Source organism: Nicotiana sylvestris, chromosome 6 (assembly GCF_000393655.2).
Source record: "Nicotiana sylvestris chromosome 6, ASM39365v2, whole genome shotgun sequence".
NCBI classification, from domain to species: Eukaryota; Viridiplantae; Streptophyta; class Magnoliopsida; order Solanales; family Solanaceae; genus Nicotiana; species Nicotiana sylvestris.
The window spans coordinates 185,687,832-185,699,926 of NC_091062.1; the positions used below are offsets into that span (position 1 = coordinate 185,687,832).

General features: G+C 35.9%; 2 protein-coding genes and 1 non-coding gene across 3 annotated transcripts; 2 read left to right on the plus strand and 1 right to left on the minus strand.

Annotated features, from left to right (window-relative positions):
• The first annotated feature begins 1,783 nt into the window (after positions 1-1,783).
• Positions 1,784-4,520, plus strand: LOC138871808 (uncharacterized). The gene is made up of 7 exons (XM_070149712.1): positions 1,784-2,185; positions 2,374-2,473; positions 2,524-2,990; positions 3,350-3,739; positions 3,835-3,916; positions 3,987-4,138; positions 4,224-4,520. The coding sequence occupies exons 1-7, from the start codon at positions 1,784-1,786 to the stop codon at positions 4,518-4,520; spliced, it is 1,890 nt and encodes a 629-aa protein (XP_070005813.1).
• Positions 4,521-4,562: 42 nt separating this feature from the next.
• Positions 4,563-5,924, plus strand: LOC104221943 (uncharacterized). The gene is made up of 3 exons (XM_070149713.1): positions 4,563-4,731; positions 4,927-4,984; positions 5,276-5,924. Exons 1-3 carry the CDS (start codon positions 4,563-4,565, stop codon positions 5,922-5,924), a joined length of 876 nt encoding a protein of 291 aa, XP_070005814.1.
• A 5,460-nt stretch (positions 5,925-11,384) lies between these two features.
• Positions 11,385-11,435, minus strand: LOC138872293 (small nucleolar RNA snoR117). Its single transcript, XR_011400756.1, has one exon. It is a non-coding gene; the product is annotated as a small nucleolar RNA snoR117 (small nucleolar RNA).
• Positions 11,436-12,095: the final 660 nt, after the last annotated feature.

A 12,095-nucleotide genomic window follows, 5' to 3' on the forward strand; every position in this document is an offset into this window, starting at 1 on the left:
AAATGGGAGTAGACATTGAAGGATCTCGTAGCTAACGGCGGGTTCGTTAGACCTGGTGCACCTTGTAATTACCGATTACCGTTATAGCCCTCGCTAGTGGGAAGGTAGAACTAACATACCGTTACCGACTTCCCTCGAGTAGGGACTACCGTTATATTTGACTTCTTGCGAAGAAGTCCACAGTTATACCGATTATATGATCCGTTCATTGAAACCTCCCAAAATGTGAATACTGATAGTATACAGTAGTTACCGAGCTTATTACTGAATTGGTAATTATATTTTACTACAAGAAAAGCGTGATGAGATTGAAAATTATTTATTGTTTCTGAAAGGGAATTTTTATATATTTTCTCTTTGAGATACTTGCATATTTCTGACTTGTCCCCAAAAAAACGGTTGTGGTTAAGTGTTATTACTCACTGAGCTAACGACTCATTCTCTGCTAATTTTATTTTACAGAGACAACAGTTGACACAGGTGAGAATTTTGTTAATTAGAGCGCACAGGTTGATATTTCTTGGTGAGCCTCACACTTGTTTGCGTAGGCAGAGATTTTATTTATTGTTATGGTCTTTTCATTGAACTTTTAGAGTCGCTCCATAGTCATTATTTTAGTGTCATGAGTATTCTTTTGTTATTATAGTCTTATGTTGAGTATCATTGTCATTTATCAAAGTTGGAGATAAATTAGTATTTCTAGTGGTTAGTTATGGTGGAGACTTGTATTGGTTAATTGACAAGTTGCCAATTGTTTGGTATGATATTAGGATGTTTGATTGTTGATTTGAGACAGGATAATTTTTGGGATGGTCCAAAAACAGGGGAAACTCTGTCCGATTTTCTGTAAAATTACCGATGAGGCTTACTTGGGAGCACTTTCTCCTAAGCGTCGGTCACAATCCTAAATTGGGTCGTGACAAAGTTGGTATCAGAGCTTAGGCTTTAAGTCCCGAGGCATGGAGCAATTTTAATAGAGTCTTGTTCATAGGTATGTAGGCGCCCATACTTATGATCTTGAGGCTACTGAACATCTAGAAATGTTTTTCCTTCTTTCATTCTTTGATCGTGCGTTGAGATAACTTGAGATTGACTTGGAATAATTCTTTCGTAGATATTTAGGACACACACACCATCATCTGCTGGACGTGGTGCTACCCGGGGTGGCGGTCAAGTTGGGGTTCATCAAACAAGAAGACAGACTGCTCCTCAACCTCAAGTTGGGAACATGGGTCAAACCCAAGCTGTTATGTCAGATCAAGTGCAAGAGCAGGGAGTTCAGGATGCTCCACCACCAGTGCCAACTGTTGTACCTACTATTGCCTTACCTGCAGATGCAGTGGCAAGGTTATTGAATGTGTTAGAGGCATTGGTGCCTACTCAGGGAGGAAGTTCAGCTCCTTATGCTACCTTACAGACACAAGCACCTACACAGACTCGGACTTTCGGGAATAAGGAAGTATCCATACAAGAGTTTCTGAAATTAAAATCACCAAAATTCACAGGTTCCGATAATTCAGCAGATCCTCAAAGTTTGTTGGATGGGATACTTAAGGCATTACGTGCTCTTGGATGTTCTAGTGAGAGAGTCGTGGAGCTCGTAGCATACAAACTAGAGGGTATGGCCAACACATGGTATGGAACTATATTGCTAGGAAGGCCAGCAAGAGCAGCACCACTGACATGGTACGAGTTCACTAAGTTGTTCAAGAATCGTTTTCTTCTAGACAGTCTGATGCAATAATATGCTAGAGACTTTGAGAGATTGGTTCAGACTCCAGATATGGATGTGTCAACATATAACACTAAGTTCTGTAAGCTGGATATATATGCTCCTCACTTAGTGCCTACGGAAGAAGCTCGAGTTCAGAGGTTTGTTGATGGATTGGTTGGTCGTCTATACACTGCAGTAGCCCCACAGATGAAGACTTTATCCTACTCTGATGTAGTCGACCTTGCTAGAAAGATTGAAAATAAGGGACGTGAGGAGCGTGCAACTAGTGATTTATGTAAGAAGGCCAAGACAGGAGGGGCTTTCAGTGGTGGTTTTAGTGAAAATAGAAGAGCAGGAAATCAAGGACAACAACAACAACAGGGTTCTCAGACAGGGACACACATGTCTTCACAGTCCACATACAGACCACATTACAGACAAGATAATAGGGACCATCATCTTCTGGACATCGTAATTCTGGGCAGATATATGCCACTACTCCAGTCTTCCAGACTTGTGGTAGATCACATTTGGGACAATGTCGTGTTCTAACTGGAGAGTGCTTTCGGTGTGGCCAGTTGGGACATCACTTGAGGGATTGCCCTCAGCTTCCGAGAAATTTCAACCAGGCTTCTATTTAGTCAGCTGCACCGACTCAGACTACTCATAATATTTCAGGTGCTACAGGTAGAGGAAATAAAGGTCGAGGTGCTGGAGACTGTGCTACTGTGAATCAAGGACAAGGGAATGCTGATAGAGGTCAGACGAGAGTTTTTGCATTTACTAGACATGATGATCAGTGGTTATAGGTATTCTTTCTGTCTGTTCATTTGATGCACTTGCATTGATTGATCCGGGATCTACTCACTCCTATGAGTCATCGTACTTTGCTTTGAGATTTAGTAGACAACCTAAGCTATTGAATGATCCTTTTCTAGTTTCTACTCCTGTTGGAGAGTATTTGTTAGCTGAATACGTGTATCGTGCTTGTCAGATTAGGGTTGAGGGTAGAGATACTCTAGCTGACCTTATTGTACTTGATATGAATGACTTTGACATGCTGATGGGAATGGATTGGTTATCTTCTTGCTATGCTATAGTCGTTTGTCATGCAAAGATAGTTAAGTTTGAGATACCAAATGAACCTAGTTTTATTCTAAGAGGGAGTCAAGTTCCAGAGATTTGCAAAATTGTATCTTTTATGAAAACTCAACGACTTCTGAAGAAAGGTCGCTTGGGACTCTTAGCTATTGTAAATGATACAAGAAAGGAAACAGTTAGTATAGAAAATTTACCAGTAATGAGAGATTTTTTTATGTATTTCTTGAAGATTTACCAGGATTGCCTCCAGTACGAGAAATATACTTTGGTATTGATTTGCTACCTGACGCACAACCGATATCGATACCCCCATATCGAATGGCACCAGCAGAGTTGAGGGAGCTAAAGCAACAGTTACAAGATTTGTTAGATAAGGGTTTTATTAGACCTAGTGTATCGCCATGGGGTGCACCAGTATTGTTCATAAAGAAGAAAGACGGATCCTTGAGAATGTGCATTGACTACAGGCAGTTGAACAAGATAACAATACGTAATAAATATACTTTGCCTCGTATAGATGACATGTTTGATTAGTTACAAGGAGCTGCCCACTTTTCAAAGATTGACCTCCGTTCTGGTTATCATCAACTTAGAATCAAAGATGAAGATATTTCTAAGACTGCTTTCAGAACTCGATACGGGCACTATGAGTTTCTTGTGATGCCTTTCGGACTGACTAATGCTCCAGCAGCATTCATGGATTTAATGAATAGGGTGTTCAAGCCGTTTCTGGATAAATTTGTAATAGTATTTATTGATGATATCCTGATATATTCTCGTAGCCAAGGAGAACATGAGGATCATCTCAGGACTGTGTTGCAGACATTGCGAGAACATCAGCTTTATGCTAAGTTCTCGAAGTATGAATTCTGGCTAGACTCGGTAGCATTTCTAGGACATGTTGTGTCCAAAGATGGAACTATGGTAAATCCTAAGAAGACCGAAGCTGTGCAGAACTGGCCCAGACCTACTTCTCCTACAGAGATTCGCAGCTTTTTAGGCTTAGCATGCTATTACAGGCGCTTTGTGCAGGATTTCTCCAGAATAGCAGCGCCACTAACCAAGCTAACATAGAAAAATTCAAAGTTTCAGTGGACGAAGGTATGTGAGCAGAGCTTTCAAAAACTCAAAACATGTTTGACAACTGCACCAATATTAGCCTTACCATCAGGTTTTAGAGGATTAACAATATTCTGTGACGCTTCGAGGGTGGGATTAGGATGTGTTCTCATGCAAAATGGTCGCATTATTGCTTATGCTTCGAGACAATTGAAAGAGCACGAGCAAAACTACCCTATACATGATTTGGAGATGGCTGCAGTGGTATTTGCTCTATAAATTTGGAGACATAGGCAAAACTTGTGAGATTTATACTGACCATAAAAGTCTGAAGTATATCTTTCAGCAGAGAGATCTAAATCTTCGGCAATGTCGTTGGATGGAACTACTCATAGACTATGATTGTTCTATTTTGTATCATCCTAGAAAAGTCAATGTGGTGACTGATGCATTGAGTAGAAAATCTATGGGGAGTTTGGCACATATAACCCCTGCAAAGAGACTTTTGGCCAAAGATATTCAGAGACTAGAAGATACAGGTATCAGATTTAGTGTCGGAAATTCAGAGGCATTGTTGACTTGTGCTCAGGCTAAGTCTTCATTAGTTGAGCGCATTAAGGCCACCCAATATGAGGATGAACGATGATGTAAATACAGATATGAGGTCTTAGCTGGTAAAAGCAAGGATATGATTGTTGAAAGTGATGGTGTTCTTCGAATGGGTGACAAGCTATGTATAGCAGACGTAGATGAGTTGAGACATGTTGTTCTTGAAGAAGCCCACAACTCTAAATACACTATACATCCTGGATCCACAAAGATGTACCATGACCTGAAGCAATTTTATTGGTGGGAAAGTATGAAGAAAAATGTTGCTAACTTTGTTTCTAGTTGATTGACTTGTCAGTAAGTCAAGGCTGAGCATCAGCGACCCGCAGGACTACTACAACAAATTGAGATTCCATAGTGGAAATGGGAAATAATTACTATGGATTTTGTCACCGGTCTACCACGAACTCTTAGAGGTTCTGATTCGGTGTGGGTAATTGTAGATCGACTGACAAAATCAGCACACTTTTTGCCGGTGAAGACTACATATGGTGGAGTCAGGTATGCATAGATATTTATGAATAAAATTGTCCGACTTCACGGAGTTTCAATATCCATCATCTCTAATAGAGGATCAAAATTTACCTCACGCTTTTGGAAATTTTTTCAAGAAGCATTGGGTACACGAGTAGATCTTAGTACTGCATTTCATCCATAGATAGACGGGCAGTCTAAATGTACTATACAGATCTTGGAGGATATGTTGAGAGCTTGCATTCTTGAGTTTGGAGGTAGTTGAGATGCTTATCTACCTTTAGTTGAATTTGCTTACAACAATAACTTCCAGTCCAGTATTCAAATGGCATCGTACAAAGCATTGTATGGTAGAAGATGTCGTTCTCCTATCGGATGGTTTGAAGCTGGTGAGACTAATTTATTGGGACCTGACCTAGTACAAGAAGCTATGGACAAGGTCCAGCTGATCAGACAGAGATTGCTTACAGCTCAAAGTAGACAAAAGGCTTATGCTGATAAGAGAAGAAGAGATTTAGTGTTCACAATTGGGGACAAAGTGTTCCTTCGAGTCTCCCCTATGAAAGGTGTGATGCGGCTTGGGAAAAAAGGCAAGTTGAGCCCCAGGTTTATGGGACCGTATGAGATACTAGACCGAGTGGGAGTTGTGGCTTATCGTTTGACACTTCCTCCTGAGTTGTCCTTTATTCATCCAGTGTTTCACGTCTCAATGCTAAGAAAATATATACCAGACTCAACTCATATGATTGAAGCACCGATTATACCACTCAATGAGAAGTTGTCTTACGAGGAGGAGTCAATGGCTATTGTTGATAGACAAATAAGAAAACTACGGTCAAAAGAAATTGTGTTCGTTAAAGTTCTATGGAGAAATCATACCGTTGAAGAAACTACTTGGGTAGTAGAAAAAGATATGCAAGCGAAGTATCCCCATTTGTTTCAGTCTATAGGTACGTACTTGAGTTAAATGCGGGGACCGAATTTCATAAGGTGGGGAGAATGTAATACCCTATATTTCTAATAAGGGTGTATATGGTCATAATAATAATAATAATAATATAAGAAACAGTCTATAAAAAATAAATAAAAAAAAGGGAGAATTCATGAAAAAAAGGGCTGAGCAAAGGCCTTAAGAAAGCCACAGAAACAAATCGGTAGTAACAAACAAAATAAGAAAGGAACAGAGAAAAGAAAAAGGGGGGAAAAGAGAAGAAGAAGAAGAAGAAGAAAGCTTTGAGCAAAGGCCTTAAGAAGAATTGGGAGTTGAAATTGAATGTATTAAAGCTCTCCTTCGACCCAAAAGGTTAACCTTCTTCCCCAATCTGTTGAATTATTTTACCGTATTTATACAATTTTAGGTAGTACAAAAAAATTCAATATCAATTTTCTCTTAACAAAGCTATGGATTTATTTCACCGTATATATATATATATACACACACATTCACACACACACAATTACTATGGATATAACAAAGCTATGAGGATTTGGTTTAAGCACCGATAGGTCTAATTTTAGAGGAGTAAATCATACTAATTAGTTTGAAATTGATAGAATTATGGACTAGTTCTATGATTAAATATAAATTCACAAATTAGACTCAAACAGGAACCCCGATAATTGGGAAATCTAACTTAGACATTAATTAGCCTAAACAAGAGAATTAACATGGGATCGATATTATGTAATTATAGATTGATTGGAGGAATTTGTAAGAATTGCTCGAGGTGAAACATTTGGTATTTCGGCACGAGTACTGTGAGTAGTAATCCTATCGCAATTTGTGTTTTCATAACTTGCATGATTTACACATGATTTTTAATATGAATATGTTACTGATTATTTTGCGTTGCATGTGGGACAAGTCTTTTACTCAATATGAGACTGAATAGTTATTTGACCTGATTACCGTTGTTTTAAATATTCTTGATGTCACTAGATATGTTTTACCGTTACTTGAATTTACTGTTATCGAAAGGAAATTATATGATTTGATAAGAACCGAAATGCCCTATATTGTTTTAAAATAGTTTCTACGAGTATATACGGATTACAGAGACAAGTATAAATGGGAGTAGATATTGAAGGATCCCGTAGCTAACGGCGGGTTCGTTAGACCTGGTGCACCTTGTAATTACCGATTACTGTTATAGCCCTCGCTAGTGGGAAGGTAGAACTAGCATACCGTTATCGACTTCTCTCGAGTAGGGACTACCGTTATATTTGACTTCTTGCGAAGAAGTCCATAGTTATACCGATTACATGATCCGTTCATTGAAACCTCCCAAAATGTGAATATTGATAGTATACAGTGGTTACCGAGCTTATTACTGAATTGTTAATTATATTTTACTACAAGAAAAATGTGATGAGACTGAAAATTATTTATTGTTTCTGAAAGGGCATTTTTATATATTTTCTCTTTGAGATACTAGCATGTTTCTGACTTGTCCCCAAATAAAAATGGTTGTGGTCAAGTGTTATTACTCACTGAGCTAGCGAATTATTCCCCGCTTTTTTTTACAGAGACAGCAGTTGACGCAGGTGAGGATTTCGTTAATTAGAGCGCATAGGTTGATATTTTTCGGTGAGCCTCGCACTTGTTTGCGTGGGCAGAGATTTTATTTATTGTTATGGTCTTTTCATTGAACTCTTAGAGTCGCTCCATAGTTATTATTTTAGTGTCATGAGTATTCTTTTGTTATTATAGTCTTATGTTGAGTATCGTTCTCATTTATCAAAGTTGGAGATAAATTAGTATTTCTAGTGGTTAGTTGGTGGTTTAGTTATGGTGGAGACTTGTATTGGTTTTTGACTAGTTGTCAATTGTTTGGTATGATATTAGGATGTTTGGTTGTTGATTTGAGACAGGAAAATTTTTGGGATGGTCCAAAAACAGGGGAAACTCTGTCCGATTTTCTGTAAAATTACCGATGAGGCTTACTTGAGAGCATTTGCTCCTAAGCGCCGGTCACAATCCTAAATTGGGTCGTGACAAACTGTCTAAAGATACTCTTAACATAATATGATATATATTATCCATTTTAAGTCAAGCCCGCACTATTTCTAAAAGACCCCACACCATTAAGAGCTTCTAATACCTTATAAATAGAATCTTTTTTCTTTCTACTTTCCATGACTTTGTTCACACATGGCCAACATCATGTACCTACCATTACAAATCCTAAATAGAGAGTGGACACTAAGAAGATGAAGACATCGACCATAAGGTCTGCCAAATCTCTCCGCCCTCGGTGTTTATACCGTATCAAATGAATACATCACATGTGTTTTCAAAGTTGTTATTGCGGAGTTAAATTAATAGACTCTCATATCAATATATCATTTAACCACAATAAATTAGTATACTTTAGTTTACTTATGGAGTACGAATCAGTTTCTGTTACCTTTGTACACTTAATTTACCAATATCGATGTGTGTGTATATATATCACTATATGAATAATATAAATACAGTTTGTGCTTTGTACTCTACGGTATATTGAATTAGTCCATGTATGAACATCTCGTTTAATTTCATACATACATTGAAAAATGAGATGATCAAACTCATATAATTAGGAATAAAATAAATGAAATGAATATCCTAAAATTAGTTTACAGCACCGTCAACCGTAGTTAGGTCCTGTTGTTAATGGTGTTTAATGGGGGCTAATTATCTTCAATGGGCAGCTAATTATTAGCTAACTGTAGTTGTGAATATTCATCATTTGAAGTTGGAGGAAGAGGAGGAGGGCGAACGACTTCTTTACGACCAATAAAGTTCCTTTGTGTAATTTGACTAGTAATGTCAGTACTAGTAGTATGTGCACCAGTACCAGGATTGGATCTAGGAGGACGAACTGACGGACGTATTTGCAAAGATGATAATAAAAGATGTTCGTCGTATCCAAGAATTCTACCTGCAACTTCACTTGTTTGACTAAAAATTGTGAAAAAAATAGTACTAATATGATTATCATACGAATACGAGCTGAAAAATTGTTAATTTGAAATTTTATGATGTTGATATTTTTGTAAAAAGTTGGGAATGAAGGAATTAGATTTTGATGAGTTTTGTACTTTTGTTATGAAGATGATTATAAGAAGCTGATTTACTGCATTTATATATAGTTTACATAATATAACGTGTTTTAAGACTGATTTATTATTTCGCGAACCGCTAGTTTCATGAGAGGGCTTTGACCATTGACCGCTGGACTATGAAAGGAAATTGAGAAATTGAACTGAACTGGTCAGATTTGAAAAAAAAAGAAGGAAAACCTGAACTGGTCATATGTGACAAAACATCAGACAACCGACAACAACAACAACAATAAATTCAAGTGTAGTCCCGTTAGAGGAGGCGAACATATACTTGTAGAAGAGGGGTTACCAGACCCACTAACTTCGGCAAAAATTCTAAATATATACGTATATATATATTGAAAAAGGTCATATATTTTACTTGGAATCTTTAAGATCAAAAGTACGATGTGGCACTGGTTGGACAGTTTGCTCATGGGCCCCTGCCATCTTAGGTCCTGGTTCCGGTTCCGCCTCTAAATCTTACAAGTGGGGTTTGGGGGGAAAATGATCTAGTGGGCCTTTGGACTTAAGAATTGTAAAATTTCAAAAAAAAAGTGAATTTTTTTTAAGTGAAAATGATACTTGAAAATTAGAGTTGTGTTTGTACATGAATATAATTTTTGGTTGTTTTTGAAGTTTTGTGAGTGATTTGAGTGAAAATCTTGAAAAACAGCTTTTTGGAGTTTTTCAAATTTTCGAAAAATTTCAAAAATCATCTTCAAGTGAAAATTGAAAGTTTTATGGACAAACACTGATTTCAGAAAAAAGTAAAAAAAAATTGAAAAAAAGTGAATTTTTTTATGTCCAAACGGGCTCCTAATTGTTTACTTTTTCTATTATGTTGCTTTATAAAAACAAGCGACACTAACAACAGTAAAACCAATGTAGTCCCACCAGGAGCGGACCTATGCTCGTAGAAGAATTAATTTTGACAAAAAATCTAAATATATAAATATATACATATTGAAATTATTCATATATTTTACTCGGAACCCTTAAGATCAAAAGTCCGATGGGGGCAGTGAATAGTTCGCTCATGTGCCCCTGCCACCTTCAGATCCTGGGTCTGTCTCTAAATCCCACAAGTAAGGTTTGGGAAAAAACATCTAATTGTTTACTTTTCTTAAAAAATTATGTTGGTTTGTACAAATTAGATTATGAATGTAGTTTTACTTATTTGTCTATGGTTGACGGTTACCTGACTAACTTGCTTACTATAAAATTTATTTGTTATTGACTTTTGAATGACCTGAAATTGTAATTGTTTTTACACTAGTACGATTACCTGATATATAACGGCTCGTTTACTCATGTTTTGCATGTCACTAATACAGGATTATTACAAAAGTTACATGTGTAATTATTTTTTTATGACATGAGAAAGTAAATTTTAGTTTGCACTATGGAACTCAAACAATGGTAGTGGCAAATCACATGCAACTTGGCGCATTTAATTGAACAAGATAACAACATAAGAGAAATTAAAGTAGAGAAAGATGAAACAAACATTTTAGCATTGGCCTGAGGATGAGTAATTTGCAACTTATAAATAGAGTTGCAAGCTTAATTAGCTTATTCTTTGCAACTTGTATATTTTACCTAAAACCATTTAGATTGTGGCCAAAAGTATTTATTTTTTGTCAAAAATACTTTTTTCTAAAGTTAAGATATTTGACCAAGTTTTAGAAGGAAAAAAGTGTTTTTGGATAGAAGATTAAACTATTTTTCAGAAGCAGAAAAAAGGGATTCTCCTCAAAAGTATTTTCTTCGAAAAATACTATTGAGAAAATACAATTAAAAAGGCACTTTATAAATGCTTGACCAAATACTAATTAATGCTCAAAATATTTTTTAAATAAATTAACTAAATACAAATTGTTTCTTACTAAAATTATTTTTGAGAAAATCATTTTTCAAAATAAGCCGATTTTAGAAGCGTGACAAAACTAAGCTATAAATCTCATTTATGGTCGTTTCTTCTTGCTCACGGCCTATCCTTAGTCAAAAAGTTTGACAAAGAAGTAATTAAAAGAAACTTTGGTTTGCTAATTATTACTATGCTGTCATTATTTTTGTTAGCTAATCACACTGTTTTTACTGTTTCAAACTTTGAAAAAGAAACATTCTTTTACCACTTTCAATAACCTCTAGTCTGATACCCGAAAAAAGAAAGAAAAAAAAACTCTATGCTTAAATTATTACTCCCTCCGATTCAAAATAAGTGATTTTTTTGCCTTTATTTTATGGTCCAAAATAAGTAATTTTTCCAGATTTCAAGAATGAATTAATTATTTGTTTCCTATGTTGCCCTTTTTTTTTAATAAATTTAAAATCAAAGGAGCCGTGAAGCTCCTCATATGGTACGGACAATTACCATACATCACTGGCCTACGTTGCCCTTGGAATAAATAGTATTGGAGTATGTGTTAGGAGTGTTTATGTGAAGAGATAGTAAAGGTTAATATGGTCAATTTCATTGTTAATTAATGTTAAAAAGTAAATTTCTTATCTATATGAAAACAACTAAAAAATCACTTGTTTTGGATCGGAGGGAGTATTTCAAAAATCAAGCGAGCCCTTGAGCTTGCATGCAACTAGGGGTGTTAATAAAAATCCGAAAACCCGAACTAAACCGAAAATCAAACCAAACCGACCAAAAAAATCGGTACTTTTTGGTTTAGTTTGGTTTTGATTTTGAAATTTAAAAACCGATCAAATTTGGTTTGGTTTTGGTTTTAATTAAAAAAAAAACCGAATATAGGAGTAGCTATTTTAAATTTATTATTACACCTATATATATATGTATACTTTTATACAAAGTTTTAAATTTTTTATAGTAAATATTAATCGTTTGCACTTTTGGTACAGTTCTTTACCTTTATATTCTAGTTTAATTGGTAGTTTTCTTTTGTTAAGTGTAAGAATCTATTTCATGTTAAAAATAATATATTTTTAATTGAGTCCTTAAATTATTCATCACTATTTGATTCAATTATCATCAATATATCTTGGTAAATAATAGATTTCTCAAAGAGCAATTGATTTGATA